The following is an 18,147-nucleotide window of genomic DNA, read 5'->3' on the forward strand; positions in this document are numbered from 1 at the left end:
AGATGCTATAGCACCAACCCATGACACTGAAAACTGGTAAACGCAGAAAATAAGCGTTTATCTTCTCTGTCCTGTGGAACTATCTGTACAATAACAGGGCCTCTTTACAGAATTCCAGCTGGTAAGTATTGGACGGATGTCAAGCCATTGCAATTCCAAGTGAAGTAGGGAATCTGGGAGGGAATTATTGACAGCTACTGAAACGAATGACAGTGACAGGAAGATTCATCATGGACGGATCGGGGTGACACCACCAGAATCTCCCATGGATCCGAGCATCATGTAAAGAGAGAGTCTGAGATTTCGTACTTGCTTTGATGTCACGTGATAGGAAGCTCGGCCTCCCCTTCCTCTGGTGGGATATGCCTGGGGCAGGCATGGTCCTGGTTTCTCAAAGGGTACTATTGTGGGTTGAATTTTCTCTCCCAAAAGATGTGATCAAGTCCTAACTCCCAGTACCTCTGGATGTGATCTTATTTGGAAATAGGATCTTTGCTGATGTAATCAACTTAAGATGAGAATGGGCCCTAATCTGGTGACTGGTATCCTTATAAAACGAGGGAAATTTGGACACTGACACAGAAAAAGAGAGAATGCCATGTGAAGACAGAGGCAGAGAAGCCAAGAAGGAAGGTCAGGGATGGCCAGCCACCACCAGGAGCTGGGAGAGGCCTGGAGCAGGACCTCCCTCATGGCCTCAGAAGGAACCCACCCTGCCCACACCTTGATCTCAGACTTCCAGCCTCCAGACTGTGAGAGAATCCATTTCTGTCGTTTTGAGCCCCCAGGTTTGTGGTGCTTTGTTATGGTCATGGCAGGAGTCTAATACAGGGCCCCAGAGGGACCCACATGCCGCCAGCGGTAGCCAGCTTGTTAACACACCCCTGGCACCACAGCTGGGTGGGATTAGCATTTGAATTGGTAGACTGCGTAAAGCAGATTGCCATCCCCGGTATCGGTGGGCCTCACCCAATCAGTTGAAGGCCGGAATAGAACAAAACCACCAGTCCTCCTCCAGGTGAGGGAAGATTCTCCAACAGATGTCTTCAAGCTGGAACGTCAGCTTCCCGCATGTCTCCAGCCTGCAGGTCCACCTGCAGATCCGACTTGCCAGCTTCTGTAATCACGTGAGCCAATTCCTTTGTAATAAATGTCTTTATACGTATCCTACTGGTTCTGTTTCTCTGGAGAACCCTGACTGATACAGCATCCACTTTGCTTCTCAAGGCTCCCGGGGGAGCTGAGCCCCGCCGCTGACTGCACACCTTTGGGTCACTTTCTCCTTTTCTTCACTTGTCCTCCCTGGGATCACTCCCCAAGTGAACTATGTTCACCCAAGGTGACGCAGGATCTGCTCCAGGACCCACACCAGGATATGCGTCTTGTTGACATTACGTGTCATGATTACTATATCTGTAAATGTCTTCCTGTCCTGAGTAACTTCTCAGCTATATATGTTCAGAAAATATTTTTTCCTGCCTTGCATCTTTAATTTTTAGCATTTGGCCATATATACGCCAGATAAATAGTACACTGCTTGACAAAATGAGTGCCTTTGGTAATACTTACATTAGATACAGTGAGCTTCATAGAACTGCTTCTCGCTGCATTTTTCAATCTAGGTGATGGTCCAATTCAATAAAAGCGACTCTACAGGGTGTGATGGCCAGGTAAACAGCCATCTGTCCGTCTGGCTTCAGGCTGGGGTAGATTTTAACATTTTTGTAACACCATCCTCCAATTGAGTTAGAACAGTTCAGCTGAGCTTTGGGTAGTTCCTGGTTTGGGGCTATTTGTGGGTGAACCCCTAACAATGGCCTGCGTGTGGCCCTCAGGCATTAATAGCCGACCTGGCTGGGCATGAGGCTGAAGTTCTCTTGTGAGAAATGAGGGAACCGAAGGACACACGCCTGACTTGAGAGCCCTTCCATGATCTTTAGGTGCGCCAAAGGGCCTCCAGAGGCAAGGCCAGAATCCTCCGCCGACAAAACCTTAACTGGTGCCAGCCCACTAGAACAAGGAGTTCTCCTCCACAGCACGTGTCCTCTGTAATAGGAGCTTGGAAAAATGTTAAGTTTAACCAAATGCTCACCTTGGATACTCAGCTCAATTAAACCCTTAAAAACATCTAGCTATTTTTAAGATTTTTTTTTTTTTTGATGTGGACCATTCTTAAAGTCTTTCATTGAATTTGTTACAATATGGCTTCTGTTTTGTGTTTTGGTCTTTTGGCCACGGGGCATGTGGGATCTTAGCTCCCCGAAGAGGGATCAAACCCACACCCCCTGCACTGGAAGGTGAAGTCTTAATCACTGGACCACCAGAGACGTCCCCAAAACGCCTAGCTTTGAACAGTGTTACTTTCTAGAATACCTTCCAAATAAGCTTTTTTGAAATAAATGTACATCCAAGGTAAAAGAATGCCACTAGTCGCTATAAAGCTTTAAAACATTCAGGGACTTCCAAGACCAGTTATAGTAGGTGGCCTCTGGGTTCCCCTTCTGACAATGACTGGCTGCCAGGTTCACTGGCCACCTAAGGCCACTCCCTAGAGCTGCCTTTCTGCGGGACCATTTCCTTGAGTCAAGCTGAATCTTACTCTTGTTTACCAGATTATAAGCGCCAGACCTAATTTAATGGAATCTGGAATTGTAATGACTGTATTCTAAATCATGTGTCCAATTCAGCAGTAAAGAGAGTAAATAGGAATCTCAGTGAACAGCTACTCTTGGGTTAATACCATTCTGTTGATAGAGTGTCCTTGGGCACAACACTTGACGGACCTGTGAATCGTCCCGTTTCCCAGAAAGTGTATAGGGAAGCGGTCTGGACAGTGGGTGAGGTGGGTTGGTCCTGGAGTTGCAGAGCCCAGGCTTGAGTCCATCTTCACCACTTGCGGGTTGTGCAACCACTAAAATGGGGACGATGAGAGAAACTTCCTAAGGCTGTCGTCATGATTATGCCACACAAAGCAGGGAGCAAGCGCTGGGCAGACACTGGGAGCTCAGGAAGTGGGAGCTGTGACCACCGAATACATGGCCCTTATAATCCAGAATTCATAGCGCTCTTCAAATCACTTTGTGTTCTCATGTGGAAAGAAAACTTGACAGCTTAACTCGAAGCTGGAAATAAAGGCAATTCATGATTGCAAAAGCAAGCAGAGGAAGGGGAGAGTTAAGCTTCTGTTTTTTTAAATCTTCACGTTTTCTAGCTTTTGTCACTAATGAGATTAATATATGTGCCTGGCGCATAGTAAGCTCTCTGTGGGTGACTGCAAATGCTGTTTTAAATTGCCAGGGCAGTCACAGCAAGCAAACAGGAAAAGCACTCAGGTACAGGATAGAGTAAATGGACACACGTGTACACCTTCACGGTCCTTCTTTAAGGAGAGTCTCTCTCCCTTCCTTAGCATGTACATGTGTCAGGGTCATTCCTGGTTTGAAGAAGCTTCTTCTTGGCCTGGCGGCGGGATGTCTGAGCTCTTTAGGTCTGGCCCTCGTGTGGGTTCACAGCCGGGTCTCCGGCTGCGCATCTCTTGCCCACCGTGTGATGTGGCCAAGCGGCCTGTTAGGACTGGGCTGTTCTCACAGTCCTTCCTTCCTCATCATCACCCAGTTCGGGCTCTGCTGTTTTCTTGACCTTCCTCTGACGGTGTTTGAAAAACATCGGCATCAATTTAAAGTGGAGCCGCTCCAAGGCTTCTGGTCTTGCAGAGTGGGCCCGCGGCCCTCCCGGCCGGGGAGGTCACACGCGCTGCGTCCCGGCGTCCCGGCAGGGGGCACACGTGACACTGGCCACGCCGCGCTCCGGGGCGTCCACGTCCCCACGGATCGCAGCAGCATCAGGAAAATCAATTCCTCCCCGAATTAGACCCATCTGGTTACAGACTTAATTATCACCGTGTTCTGTAATTATTGGCTTGCAAGGTAGCGGAGAGAAGCAAGCGTCTCGTTTGCAGCTCCCCTCACCCCCTACCTCTTGAAATAAAACCGGCAAAAATAAAAAGAGCATTCTGGGAAGCACTTAATAATTTAAACACTCATGAATTAAGAATACAAGGAAAGGATTCCAAGTCTTCCAAGGAGGGAAGAAGGAAGCAGAAGGGACAGGACAACGAGAAGAGCCTGGCCGGGCGCTCGCGTCCCAGGGGGCTGCGCTTGGGCCCAGCCAGGCGCCATCCGTTAAGGGCGCGCGGCCCGCGGGTTGGGAGGCCCGTAGAGCCCTCCCGGCCGACGGGCTGTCGCCTGCTGGAGGTCATCGGGCCCTTGGGGCGGGGGCCCGGCACCCGGCGGCGCAGGTGGGGACGCGCGCGCACAGCCGGTCGGGGCGCGGAGGGCGCACGGCGGCGGGCCCGAGCGCGGGGGCGCGTGTGCGGCCGCCGGGTGCCGGGGCGGCCGGGGGTCGGGGTCCGGGAGGCCCGGGGCCGCTCCAGCGCGGCGTCTTTCTTCTCCTCTCGGTGATGTCATCGGCGGCAGCGGCTGGGAGCCGGGAGGCGGCGGCGGGGGCGGCGCCGGGCGGCCGCCGCAGGTTCATGTGCATCTAATGAAAAGGCACTTGACAGTCGGCCAGGACGCACGCGAGGGAGCGCGAGCCGGCCGGACCGCGGCGCCGCCCGAGCCAATCGCCGTCGCCGGCCTCTCCATGGGCGAGCAGGAGGAGGGGGCGGTGGGCGCAGCCGGCCGGGCCGCGGCCGCTCCGAGGTGAACGGCGCCGAGACGGGCTCGCGGCGCGGGGAGGCCGGGCGCGCCGCCGCTATGAATTCCGCCGAGCAGACCGTTACGTGGCTCATTACCTTGGGGGTGCTGGAGTCGCCCAAGAAAACCATCTCGGACCCGGAGGGCTTCCTGCAGGCGTCTCTGAAGGATGGGGTGGTCCTCTGCAGGCTGCTGGAGCGCCTGCTGCCCGGGACCATCGAGAAAGTGAGTGCCCCCGGCCCGCGCCCCCGCGGCAGCCAGGCCCGGAGCGGTGGGAGGCCCGGCGGCGGGCGCCGCGGGCGGCGGGAGGCCCCGCGCCCCACCTTGCCCCCACCGCGGCCCGGGATGCGCGGAGGCGCTCGGGCGCGGGGTCGCTGGCGCCGGCACCTGGTGGCCGCGCGGGCCGGGAGAGCGCGGGGCGCGGAGGAGCCCACGCGCCTCCTTTGTGCGCGGACCCGGGAACGCGGCCCGCGCGGGGGGCGCGCTGTTGGCGCGAGGACCCGGTGGCGGGATCCCGCTCGGGGCGCCATTGTGTGCGGGGCCGGCTGGGGAGGGGTCCGGGCCGCATTCAAGGGGAACGGCCCCGGGGAGGCCGGGAGGGACGGGGAGCTCCGCTCTGCCCCGCCCGAAGGAGGAGTCGCCCCTCTCCGTGACCTGAGCAGAAAACCGCCGTGCAAAGCGTCCTCCCAGGCTTTGTTTGAACAGCTTTTGTTGGTGGTATCGTACGAGAGTTTCGCCCTCTGTTTAATTGACCAATTGCTATGCATTTTTAAAGGATGCATGTATCAGTAGCTGAGGGCTGGGTTGTGAAATGATTTACTGCCCTCCCCATGAAAGAATGCTCATGTCTCCAAGCCCAAAGGATGGCAGACACAGGGTTGGAAAGCCTTGGCATACTTCAAGGCTGGCTTCAAGTCCTAGATTTCAGTTTCAGGTTCATACCTGATTTTGAACAGAATCCCTAGTCCTACAGACCCTGCTTCTCCTCTTCGTGACTTGTGGTTTCCTTGGGGCTGGAGGGTGAACCTTGACCGCAACTCTGAGTGATTAAAGTTTGCTTTTCTGTGGCTCAGCTGACAAAGCAGGGGCGAGCGGAGAGAGCGCTTTTTAAAACGGTGGATCCCTGTATCTCAAAGACACTACAATCTTATCCCAGTTTTTTTGCCAGTACATAATCTTAGGATCAACAATCACTTAAATGGTGTTAAATGTAGAAATTAAAGTGCACCATAATTAAGAAAAACTATTTAATTTTTTAAATGGGGTGTATTGGCCCGAAAAGCACAGTATCACTTTGCCAATAATAAAATGTTAATTGGGTGACTTTAAAAAGTAAACTGTTTAAACTTTTAAGTTGCTCATGTTCTGGCACTACATTTAAAAGGTCAGAGAAGATTTTATTTAATATGAATTGTGTACGCCTACTAGTTTTAGGAACATATTTATGAAAACAGAACCTGCATTTTAGAGTGAATAGCTGCCTGTCTGTCCAGGAAATAAAAATGTTGCTTCTAAATGAACCTGATGTCACAATCAAATTATGATTTAAGACAGGAATAAGGAGCAGGCTCTGTCTTTCCAGGCGCTCAAAATACTTCGCTGTCATCTGGCTATCAGGACCTCTGGTAATAAAAGACAGATGTTGAAAGGCATTGAAAATGCATGCTAAGTTTACCAAAATAGGCTTATGTAAAAGACTTCCATTTCTAAAAGTGAAGCTTTAAGAAACTTCAGAGGCTGTTTGATAAAAACATGTCATTATCAATGCATATATTATTTGGCATATTAATTGCATTCATATTGACTGGCAGACTTCAATAATCACTTTCTTTTAAATGGAGAAAGATTTTCTTAGAAAACTGTAGCATTCCTTTCATCTCGGAAACAACAAAGAGAGGAATGAATAACATGTTTAATTTGCAGAAGCCAAACTGAAACAACCCAACATGTTCTAAAACTGTGGTCATTTGAAACTTCTTATAGCGTAGCTACCCTTTTATTCCCCCTGGGCCCCAACTGGTTTGTTTAGAGGGACACAGTCACAGTGAAAGTTCAACGTCAAAGTAGCACGTTATAGACAGAGCTACCGATTCTCTGTGGTGTGACGGTAGGTTTGGGCAGTAAAATGTTAGCCATTCCCCACCTCTGGAAACCCTGGGTTTTAGAAATGTCACGAGCATTTTCCGTTTCCCAAGAAGGGTTATTTAGCTGAACTTTCCGTTGTTTGCGTGCACACCGAATAACGTCTGCCAGGAAGCACACACGCCGAACAGCTTTCACCGAATGTGGGAATGTTAGTCTGAGGACGTTTTTCCTTAAAAAGGAACATTTGGAAACTTCACCGAGTATTCACATGGAACTGAAAGGCTCTTAACTTGACCCCAGTTTGCTACGTGAACACACAGAAGACTGGTTAATGAGATGTAAGCAGCCTGCAGCTTAACTTCTGCAAATTCACAAAATGTAACACGAACCATTCGGCCGGGGATAGCGTAGTGCAGAATGGAGAAACGTGTGGAGGTGGCTGGGGTTTCCCATGTGCCTTTTATTAAGAAAGCATGTCGTAGTATGTTTCATGCGTTCTGTTGGTTTGTTCTGTTTTAGGGCCGGCGAAGAGGGTGAGGAACTAAGTGGAAGTTCATTTCAGTTCAGATTGTTCTGCTCATTTTAAAAAGCGTTCTGTTGAGGTTCCCCTCATGCAGCCTGCTTTTCTTTAGGTGGAAGGTCAGCCAGGGACAGGAGGGGCTTATGAAAAGAGACACGTTTAGTTATTGCCAACGCTGTGTTCTGATATGTTCTCTGCCATAGGGGAGAGAAAAATGGGCGTTCCAAGGTCTCCTGAATCTTCGCGCATGAGGCTCTGCCGCTTTGGTTTTGTCTAGTAGTGGCCGGGCTGCTTTGCTGACCTGCCCACACTGTTTGCTTCCGTCCTTCCTCCTGTGATGAGAAACACACGAAGACTGGAGACTCCAGGGAGGCTTGTGAGCGCTGAGCTCGTGAGTTAACACTTTAAACATCCCTGGACTACTTAGTCAAAGGGGGTGAGGTTGAGAGGCAGTCATGTTCCATCCTCTGAAACTTCCATAAGACTAGGAAGCCACATTCAAATAATGGAAGTCGTGAAAGGCTGCTTTATTTATTTATTTAGTCAGTCAGTTATTGGCCACACCATGTGGCTTGCGGGATCTTAGTTCCCCGACCAGGGATTGAACCCGGGCCCATGGCAGTGAAAGAGCCGAGTCCTAACCACTGGACTGCCAGGGAATTCCCAAGGCTGTTTTAATTTTACTTGTAACTGCAGCAGATGAAGTTTCTTGGTTCACCACGAAACACTCAAGGAACCTGGTCCTCTCTCTCTTTGCCCAGGATAACAGAGCACACCATAACCCATAAAATGCTGCCCAGGAGACACTCCATCTGTCAGTATTTGTGTAATGCACAAATCAGGTGCTGCCCTCTGGCCCTGCTAGATGCCCTGGGTGTGCGTGTGTGTTCAGACTGGTTTAAGCTGTTGGCTGTGTATTAGCTTCCTAGGGCTGCTGTAACAGAGTACCACAGACCAGGCACTTAAACACAGAACTTCATTCTCTCACACCCTGGGGGCCGAAGTCCCAGATGGCAGTGTGGGCAGGGCCGCCCCTTCTGCAGGGGTGGGGAGGGTCTGTCCCGGCCTCCCCGAGGCCTCTCGAGGTTCCTGGCTCGGGGCAGCTCAAGTCCAGTCTTCCCACGGCGTCTCCTGGGGTCTCTTCTGTGTCCAAACTTCCGTTTTATAAGGACACCAGTCATTGGATTAGGGCCTCCCTCCCCCAGTATGACCTCAACTCATTACATGGGCAATGACCTTGGTTCTAAATAAGGTCACATTCAGCAGCCCTGGGGCTTAGGGCTTGAACGTGTGAGTTTCAGGGGTCACAATCCAACCCATAACAGGTCGGATGATACGTTGGAACCAAACCAACGTATTAAGTGTTTACCTGTCTGAAGGGTGCAAAGCGCTGTTGGAGATAAAAAGACTGAATAACAAGTTCTTAAGCGTCTTAGTCCAGGAGAAAACATAACTATAAAAACAAGAGCAGGAGAAACAGAGACACAGATGTAGGGGAAAAACGTATGGACACCAAGGGGGGAAAGTGGTCGGGGGTGGGGGTGGTGGTGGCATGAATTGGGAGATTGGGATCGACATGTATGCACTAATATGTGTAAAATAGATAACTAAGAAGAACCTGCTGTATAAAAAATAAATTCAAAAATTCAAAAAAAACAAAAAAACAAAAACCCCAAGAGCAGTGTGGGGCAGGAGGAAATCAAAAGTCAGGATGTCGGGATGTCAGGCAGAGAGGAACAGGCGCTGAGGAACGGAGGCGTTGGGGGGAACCTGCGTCTGAGCTGCCCAGCCTCCGCCGATTTTTCTGACACATGGATTAGAATATGGTTTGTATTTCCCCAAACTGTGATCAGGCAGTCCTCGCTGGTCTTCCGCAGGCTTGCAGAAAATCAGTGAATTCTGATGCAGCACGGGAAGGAGAAACTGCTTTTTCCTAATTGATTCCTGACTTGCTTTCTGCTCCGTCCTAGGATTCTGGGGCTGGGCGGGGTGGGGTGGAAGAGAAGTCCCAGTCGGACAGCAGCTCTGAGTGCCCGCGGAGAGCAGTTTGCCTTTTCTAAGCCCTTCGGCCCTGAGAAGGACGTGGTCAGCAATGGCAGTGTGGTGTGTGAGGCCTCACTCAGGACCAGCCGGTTTGGAAGCCGGCGCCCTGCCCTGTAGCTGCTGTAAATACCTGCTCAGCAGCGCGGGTGAAGCCCGCAGGGGGAAGAGTTATAGAACACGTGACCTCCTGTGTTTTTTAAGGAGGCTTCTTTAAAGTTTGCAAACTGAATTATTGGCTGTATTAAGTTGCTTCTAATGAAACTGCTTAAGGTTTCAGAATAGCTCATTTTGTCATGATAAACATCTGCCTTTGAAGCATGTGACTTTCAAGTACCATCTTGACCCTGCACCAGGGTGATTCTTGTTTGGGTTTTAGGCCCCTTGTAACTGCATTTGCGGGCTCATTCAGAATAACCCCACCTAAAATCAATTTAAATCGGGACTACCTCCAGAGACCTCCCGAGACCCACGCTGGAAGTGCTATGGTGTGGACGCTGGCATGCACGCACCCCCCGCCCCACGCACGCACACACACACAGACGCACACGCGCACGCAGACGCACACACGCACGCGCCCAGGGTGACTTGGGCTTGCAGGGCGCTGGGGGAAGGGCTGCAGGATGGCCTTTCATCAGGGGCAGCTGCCTCTGGGAGCTCTCGGGTGGGAGGACTCAGCGTCTGTGCTCTCCCAGGACCGCATTCTATTAATAGAAGTGACACCCGTCGTGGCCTTCTTCCCTCATTTCTTTGAGCACTGCCCGCCTTTAGTTCTCTTTTAAAGAAACAACTGTGGGCGCCCTGAGTTGCAGACACGGTGCTAAACTGCCGTCCCGCTGTCCTCCCGTGTCTCCCCGTTTCACAGGTGAGGACACTGAGGCCCGGCAGTTTGCCGAGCCCGGGTCCCCAGCTGGCTCAAGGTGGAAGGTTCCACCCCAGGTGTGCCTGCTGCCCTGGTTGGGGACCTTTTGGGCTGCCTTAGTGAGCACCTGCTGGGCACCCACCTGCGCTGAGTCAGGGCTGGTTCCTGCTTCAGGGATTACTCTGCATTTACTGGGAATCTATCTAAACCAAGATCTGAAATAATACTGTGTGTGTATGTGTGTGTGTGTATAATAAACTTTTTTGGTAGGGCTGTCTCTAGACTTTTGGACTGGAATCACGTGGGAGCCGGAGTCGCCCATGAGTCTGTCACTGCTGGTAGAAGGTGGCAAAAGGCACACCCTCCCTCTGGGCACTGACCTCCGCCACGGGCAGCACGGGGGGCGGGAGGTTTAGGGTCCCTCAGACCCACCGGCCGCCCCCCCCCGGGGCCACTGTAAAATGGGGTGGTCCCAGTATGTGCTCCAGAGTCATCCACTTGCTGTGTGACCTTGGGCACCTGCCTAACTTCTCTCAATTGCCTCCCCTCCTAAAAACAAGATTAACGATTCCTGTCTGGAGGGAACGGCCTGTTGGCGCAGTAAGGTCGTTAGGAGGGTGGACAAGTAGATGCGAGGGGTTTTGTGCAGTGCTGGGCACAGAGCAGGTCCTCGTAGATGGACGTTATTATTATTTTATGGATCAACACTGAAAACTTCTCCTGCTATGTCCAGGAAAACTCTAAGCCAGGATCTGAACCATAAGGCTACTCAAATCCTGGAATATTTCCTTTTTCTCACAACTGGGCAGATTCTTGCAACCTTAGCGGGCTGGTGGCCCCTCCCTTCCCACCCTCCCAGACTACCATCGTCTGGGGTGGTGGGAGCACGGAATGTGGCTTCCTGAGCCCTCTGCTGAGCGCATGCAGCTGCTGGCTTGCGGGGCCAGAGGGCCAAGCTGCGGGCTCAGGTTTCGTGTAGATAGGGTTTCACCCATGGGAAGGGCCAGGAGTCGCAGATGGGCAGTGAGGGCCCACCAGCCCGCCCTGTGTCTGCAGAGGGAGGGCGTTGGGGCCATCCCTGGGCCCTGTGTATCCTGGGTTCCACTTCTGACTTTTCCTCTCCTTCTTCAATTCTACCAAGTTAGGTTAGGAGAATTTGTTTCCTGATGTTTTTGTACTTCTAACTTTAGCTCTGAATTTTTAAAGTTTTATGAACCAGTCTGGTAGTTCTCAGCCTTGCTTCTGTGGGATAGTGCTGTGTCTGCTGTAGTACAAAGGCAGGGAGATAGGGTGGGGATGTTTACACATTTCCAACACAGTTTTTCAAAATAGTTAAATCTAACTGATGTATTTATCACCTACTGTGTGCATGCTAGTGTATGCATCGTATACACGGAAACACACGCACACACATACATGTGTTCTGTACTGACTTTTTAGTCAAGTCATAAGAGAAACCGTCGGGTCTGAAGTGTAAAGCATTTATGAATTCTCAGTGGAAGGAATACTCAAGATGTCACGCGGCCCAAACTCATCATTGTACAGACGGGTTCACTGAGGGCAGCACCGTATGGCTGTGTAAGTTGTGCACTGCACAGTCTGGGGAGAGTCATTCACACTGTAGTCTAAGTGCATGTTGTCTCCAGGACAGTGCTGGGGGAAGGCTCTGGGGCAGTGGTGCATAAAGGTGAGCCTCTATGGAGGTGAGCCTCCTAGGGTACACAGCAGATTAGAGGAGGGTTGTGGTAGTTTATGGAGGTGGCCCCAATTCTCCATCCTCCCTGTAGCCATGCCCTTGTAGCGTGACACTGCAGCTCTTCCCATTGAGAGGTGAAGCCTGTTTCCTCACTTCTTGCATCTGAGCTGACCTTGACTTGTTCTGGCCAATGGAGCGTGGCAGAAATGACAGGTGTGGGACTCCCCTGGTGGCACAGTGGGTAAGACTCCGTGCTCCCAATGCAGGGGGCCCAGATTCGATCCCTGGTCAGGGAACTAGATCCCACATGCATGCTGCAACTAAGGAGCCCTGGAGCCGCAACTAAGGAGCCCACCTACCACAACTAAGACCCGGCACAACCAAATAAAAAAAATTAATTAAAAAAAAAAGAAGTGACAAGTGCTACTTCCTAGCCCAGGCCTGAAGAGGCCTTGTGTGTTTCCACGCTCTCTCAGACTCTGCTTCCACCCTGAGGACCAGCCCGGGCCCCGGATGCTGAGGGGTGCAAGACCCCAGGGCAGAGAGCTCAACTGTCCCTGCCGAGGCCTCCTGGACCCACCTGCAGCCCACCAACCCCAACTGTGGGAGAGCCTAGCCCAGGTCGGCAGAGCTGCTGCCCGGATCGGCTGCGTGATCCGAGCTCAGGCGAGCCCAGCGCTGCCCGGTGGACCTGCAGCCGCACGGACAAAAACACAAGCTCACTTCAGCTGCCACTGAGCTTTCGTGGCTGCTTGTCCTTCAGCCTCACCGTGGCAGTGGACACGGTACAAGTCTGGAGAACGGAAGTGGTGTTCTGTGCGTAACGTTAATTATTATTACACTTAGAGCAGCTTTTTTTTTAAAGCGACCGATAAAGTTCCTATCTTTTCTTTAAAGAAGGTGAATGTAATTCAGCACCAAAAAAAGTGTAGCACTTGAAACCTTCCAGTTTATATCTAGTTTTAGTTTAAAATGGGAATCCTCATTTCCAAGTTTGCTTTGAAGTCGCAGTTTCTGGCAGTGAAGTCATGCTCTGGCAGCATGGTTTTTTAGCAGTCTAACAAAAATCCTTACAACAGTCTAGTTTGGGTTATTTGTAAACACCCTGGCCTGTGGTGGCCTTTCTCCCTCATTTCTGAGTGTCTCACTGCTATGCTTCTGCCAGGAAGACACTTTCCCACCGATTTCCTGTGCTTGAGACGGTTTAAGTTCATAAGAGACTTTTAAGTTCCATCTGAAGTTAGCAAATTTGTTCAGAAGTCTTTTGTCAGGAATACAGATTTTCTGAAAAAGCCTGTTACTTTCTGAACGCCTGCCAAAAGGTTATCACTTTGTCATTCACTTTACGAAAGAAAGTTAAAGGGGTTTTGACAGAAAATTAGGAGTTTCAGATGGATCATCCTGGCCCATAGCCTCTGTTGCTTGCTCTCAGGAGGTGTAAGAGGCGTGGGAACACGTGGAATCTTCTTCAGGCTCGATTTCTTGAGTAACCGCAGGGCGATCTTTCTGTGGTGCCGGAGAAATTGGCTTGTTCAACGATGCTCACATGACATTGGTGCTGGTAACAGATTTCTTCTCACGGAAACATGAAATTTTCTGGTTGCCGTTCTCTTATTTGTTAAGGCATTTTTGTTTCTTTTGAAAACAAGCTCCATAAATAGAATGGGGTTAAATTCTCGACAGCCTTGTGGCAAAGGTTAAGCTTCCAGAAAGTACCACACTTTTAAGCCTTGCTTTTAAATGATGAGAGACTGGAACTGAGTGTCTCTCAGACTTAATCAGCAGATGAGAAATGGAGAAGAGTTTGCTTCTCCTTCCTCTGACCTCTGACCAAGCACATTTACTTAGACTGAATTCAAGTAACTGCCATGTCAGTGAGCCAAGGCTGGTTCTTCAAATAACTAACAGTAACTATATTTTGTTGGGTGTGAGTCTTAAGCACCCTGATTATAAATTGTTAAAACGATATTCTGGGAGTGAGAGAGAACTCACCCTGCATATGATTTAAGTCTTTTGTTGGCTGTAATAGAGCTTCTACCTTAGGAAGATAGAAAAATAAGGGCAAAATTAAACCCACAGCAACTAACAGACAAAAGAGAACCATAAAGGACAGTATGGGAATGGGTGACGTGGAAAACAGAAAATTACTAGAGGAAACCAACAAAGCCAAGAGCCGGTTCTCTGAGAAAAATCAGTAAAGTTGATGGGCCTCTTAAACTGGCCAGGAAAAACAGAAGACACCAATGACCAATGTGAAGAATCACTATAGATTCTACAGTTGTTTAAAGGGTAATAACGGGATCTTATGAACGTCTTTATGCCGATACATTCTATATCTTAGATGAAAAGTACAATTTCCATGGAAGACACAGACTACCAAAGTTCATTCAAGAAGAAACGGATCACTTCAGTAACCCTGTATCTATTACAAAATTTAAACTTGTAGTTTAAAAGCTTCTCATAAAGAAAATTCCAGGCCAGATATCCTAACTGGTGAATTCTACCAAGTAAGACTTATATCCAGAATGTATAAGGAACTCTCAAGACTCAGTAATAAGGAAACAGTCAATTTAAAAAATGGGCAAACGTTTTGAGCAGATACTTCACCAAAGAAGGTATACAGATGACAGGCACATGAAAAGATGCTCGACATTATTAGTCACTAGGGAAATGTAAATTAAAACCACAGTGAGATACCACTACACACACCTATTGGAACAGCTAAAACTGAAAAGACTGATCCTACCACGTGTCGGCAAGGATGTGGATGGGCTGGAACTCTCATCCACTGCTGATGTGAATGAAAATTGTACAGCCGCTTTAGAAAATGGTGTTTCTTGAAATATTAAACACACATCAACCAAATGATTTAGCAATTCCATTTCTAGGTGTTTACCCAAGGAAATGGGACTTTATTTTTAAATAGCCACAAACTAGACACAACCCAGATATTTTCAACTGGTATCTGGATAAACAAAGTATTGTATTTCCATAGAACACTACTCAGCAATAAAAGGGAATATGCTATAGCGTGGGTAAAAATTATGCTGAGTAAAGAAGCTAGAAAAAAAGTTCATACTGTATGATTCCCCTTATATAAAATTCTACAAAAAAGCCATCATAATCTGTAGTGACAGAAAGTAGACCAGTGCTTGCGTAGAGACACTCTGAGGGCACAAGGAGTCCTCTGGGGGGTAGGGGTGTTCATTACCTTGATTCTGGTGATGGTTTCACAAGTGCACATGTGTTGCAACTGCTCCAACTGTACACTTTAAGTATGAGCAGTTTACTGTATGTTGATCACATCTCAGTGTGTGTTACCTGACAGTTTCACCCTGCGAGTTGCGCGTAGTGGAGCTTTAATTCATTTTACTGCCAGCCCTCTACTTCTGAACCTGATTGTTCAGAAAACGTGTACAGAATTATAAAGTGCAAGTATACTTAGCCTCCTTGCCCAAGAGCTCACTTATTTATCTGTTTATCTTCTCATCAAATCTGTATCAGGTGTCTACTGTGGTTCAAGGATTGTGCTGGGACACTTAATGATTAACAAAAATAGACTCGCATACCATCTAGTGAAGGGGAAGCACGTTAAAGATACTGTTTGAATTTGCTTTACAAATTGAGATACATGCTCTGAAGGGGAGGAGCAGATTTCTCAAAGTGTGTAGCTGAGGAAGCTGATTTACACCTGGCAGAGGGGACAGGTGGTGTCTCAGGGAAGGTCTCCTCCAGAAGCAGTACATGAGTGGGCTCTGGCGTGAGTAGAGGGGCTGTGTAGTTAGAGGAGCAGTGGGGGACGTCTGGGTGGCCACAGTGCTGAGACCGAGGGAGAGCTCAAGTGCTCCTGGAGAGAGAGCCACGCGCCAGGCCCCACGGGACGTTGAGTGACTTTGGGTTGTAAAGGTTTTTCAGAGTTTTAAAGGGAAGGATGATGTGATCAGTTTCAGATTTTGAAAACAATACTCCAAACTTTCCAGTGTGGGAAATGGATTAGATGGGGCCCAGAACGGATGCGGAGAAGAGCGTTATTAAGTTCTTAGTGTGGTCCATTGAGAGCCAGTGGGAGCTGGGATTGGGATGGACACCATGCTGCCCAAACCACGAAGGTGGCGGGGGAGAGGGTGAGGGAAGGCAGGTAGCGGGGCTCCATGGTGGGTCCACGTAACTCCCGGGATTCTGGCTGTGCACCGGGATGGCTGGCGGAGTCACCTGTGTGAGTGGGAGCCTGGCCTGGGGCCTAGGCTTGGATCAAGAAGGTCATGAATGGATTCAGTGCCGAGGGTGCTGAACTGGAGCTCAGAGAGGACATTTGGGCTGGGTATAAATTTGGGAGTGACACCATAGAGATGTGAATGCAAGTGTGGGGTGGTGAGTTTTCCCAAGGGGAAATTACAGAGTGAGAGCTCCAGAAGGCCTTGGGGACTCAGACGTGGCTGGCCAGGCAATGCGGACGAGCCTGAGGGGCTAAGGAAGGTGGTGGTTAAGTCCGGGGGTAGTGTGGTGACCTGAAGTCAGTGGAGGAGGATGTCCAGTAGACTGCGAGAGGCCAAGGGAGTGGGCTTCAAAACCCCAAACCCAAAAAGCATTGGCAGTGTGCTTGAAGGGAAGAGGGCTCTGTCACTGATCATCCTGGGACAGCGGGCACGCCTGGACTGTGCTGGGCAGGCCTGGCTGAGCGGTCAACCCAGTCATTTGTGATCTTAGCAAGGGCGCCTGTGCTCAGGTAAAGGGGGGAGTGTGAGCTCAGGACAGACAGAGGAGCTGGGGAGGGGGTGTTGGAACGGGGGCAGCTGCGGACACGGAGGTTGGGGAGCAGAGAATGTTGGAGTGTGGAGCGTGAGTGGGGGACAGCTGGGCACCCACAGAGGGCCCGCTGGACGCAGAGATGTATGAATTTACAGCGAGTTTTCACATTATGATGCTCAGGAACTCGGAAATTTTGTTAAGAGGAAGTTGACCTTCAGCTGTTTTTTTCTTGATAAAGGAGACTCTAGAAAACTATTTCTTTCAGTGGCTTCAGAGAAGTATATCTATGGTGTTTTCCCCCTCATTTCCTACCTGTTTTAACATGTGTTCAAGTCCAGAGAGTGTGTTGAGACTAAACAGTGGTAACTCTGAGCCATCTGAGGTTTCCGTCTTGTCTTAAACGAATTAACGTCAGGTGTTTAATCTTCCCCCTTTGATTCATTTTACTTCCCCCTTTGATTCATTTTACATTTACGAATGGCTTTAAAGGTAAAGATGGGGACATGGCTGAGAACTTACTGCTCTAGGCTGTGTCTGTGTTTTGCCGCTGACATTTGAAAGCCCAGATCTGATGGAGGTTAAGACCTTTTAGGGATGTCAACGTATAATTTTTAGAAAGTTCAGGTTCAAGTTGAGGACTATTTGTTTTATAATTTTATGAGTATACACACATCTCTCCTGGGATTTGCTTTCTCTTTCTCATTTAGAAAATGCTCACAATTAGTTACATATCATAATAAAAGAAGGGAGATAAAGGTAAATCAAGCAGTGTTTATCGGGAATATTGTCCCTAAATAACCACAGTAAATGTAAGCAGTGTTTAGCTTTTGGGTATTATTTTTCCCAATCAAAGCAATAAAACCCGCACTATTCAGCCTGTCTCCACGTGTGGGGAATGGAAGCTCACCAGTTATTTTTTCTCCTTAATTCTTTTTCTTTGAGAGGATGGTGGGGAGAGTATTATTGGGAGCGGGTGTAGGGAAGGAAGAAGTCTCTCTCTCTCTTTCTCTCTCATTGAGGAGCTTATGGCTTGAAAAGTTCTGGGTTGCGATGGTTTTCTTTTTCTTACAGCTGGAAGTGGCATAGCTGCCCAACAATTAATTTTTTGTATAAAAATTTTTACAATTTTATGTAAAAATGTTAGTGAAATTACTGATACCAGAGTTAGCAGTACCTGCATTTCAAGTTGTTTTCAAGTAATGATGGGCTTTTCATTGCTTTGTACCTTTGGCTTAGGTGACTATGTGGTTCTTACACTTGAGCGTGCCCAAATGCGCCTGGATGGCTTGTGAAAATACAGACTGCCAGACTCCACCCCAGAGTTTCTGATTCTGTAGGTCTGGGTGGGGCTGAGGATCAGCGTTTCTCATAGGTGTGCAGGTCATGCTGATGCTGCTGTTCCAGGGGACACATTTCAGGACCACTGACGGCCCACTGAGCTCCTCAGCTCAGGAGTACCATAACCTGGGACCAGCCAGATTGCATGCATGGCGCTTTAAGA

At 49.4% G+C, this 18,147-nt stretch overlaps 1 protein-coding gene across 3 annotated transcripts in view; it reads left to right on the top strand.

Annotated features, from left to right (window-relative positions):
- The first annotated feature begins 4,512 nt into the window (after positions 1 to 4,512).
- The window catches only part of ARHGEF7 (Rho guanine nucleotide exchange factor 7), a 125,221-nt gene continuing 111,586 nt past the window's right edge, over positions 4,513 to 18,147 (top strand). For all 3 annotated transcript variants that reach the window (XM_081214846.1, XM_081214843.1, XM_081214844.1), the window contains exon 1: positions 4,513 to 4,919. In XM_081214846.1, the coding sequence (XP_081070972.1) occupies positions 4,755 to 4,919 (165 nt within the window). In that variant the 5' untranslated portion in view covers positions 4,513 to 4,754. The remainder of the gene's footprint in view (positions 4,920 to 18,147) is intronic.

This window comes from Mesoplodon bidens (assembly GCF_964165515.1).
Source record: "Mesoplodon bidens genome assembly, chromosome: 17".
NCBI classification, from domain to species: domain Eukaryota; kingdom Metazoa; phylum Chordata; class Mammalia; order Artiodactyla; family Ziphiidae; genus Mesoplodon; species Mesoplodon bidens.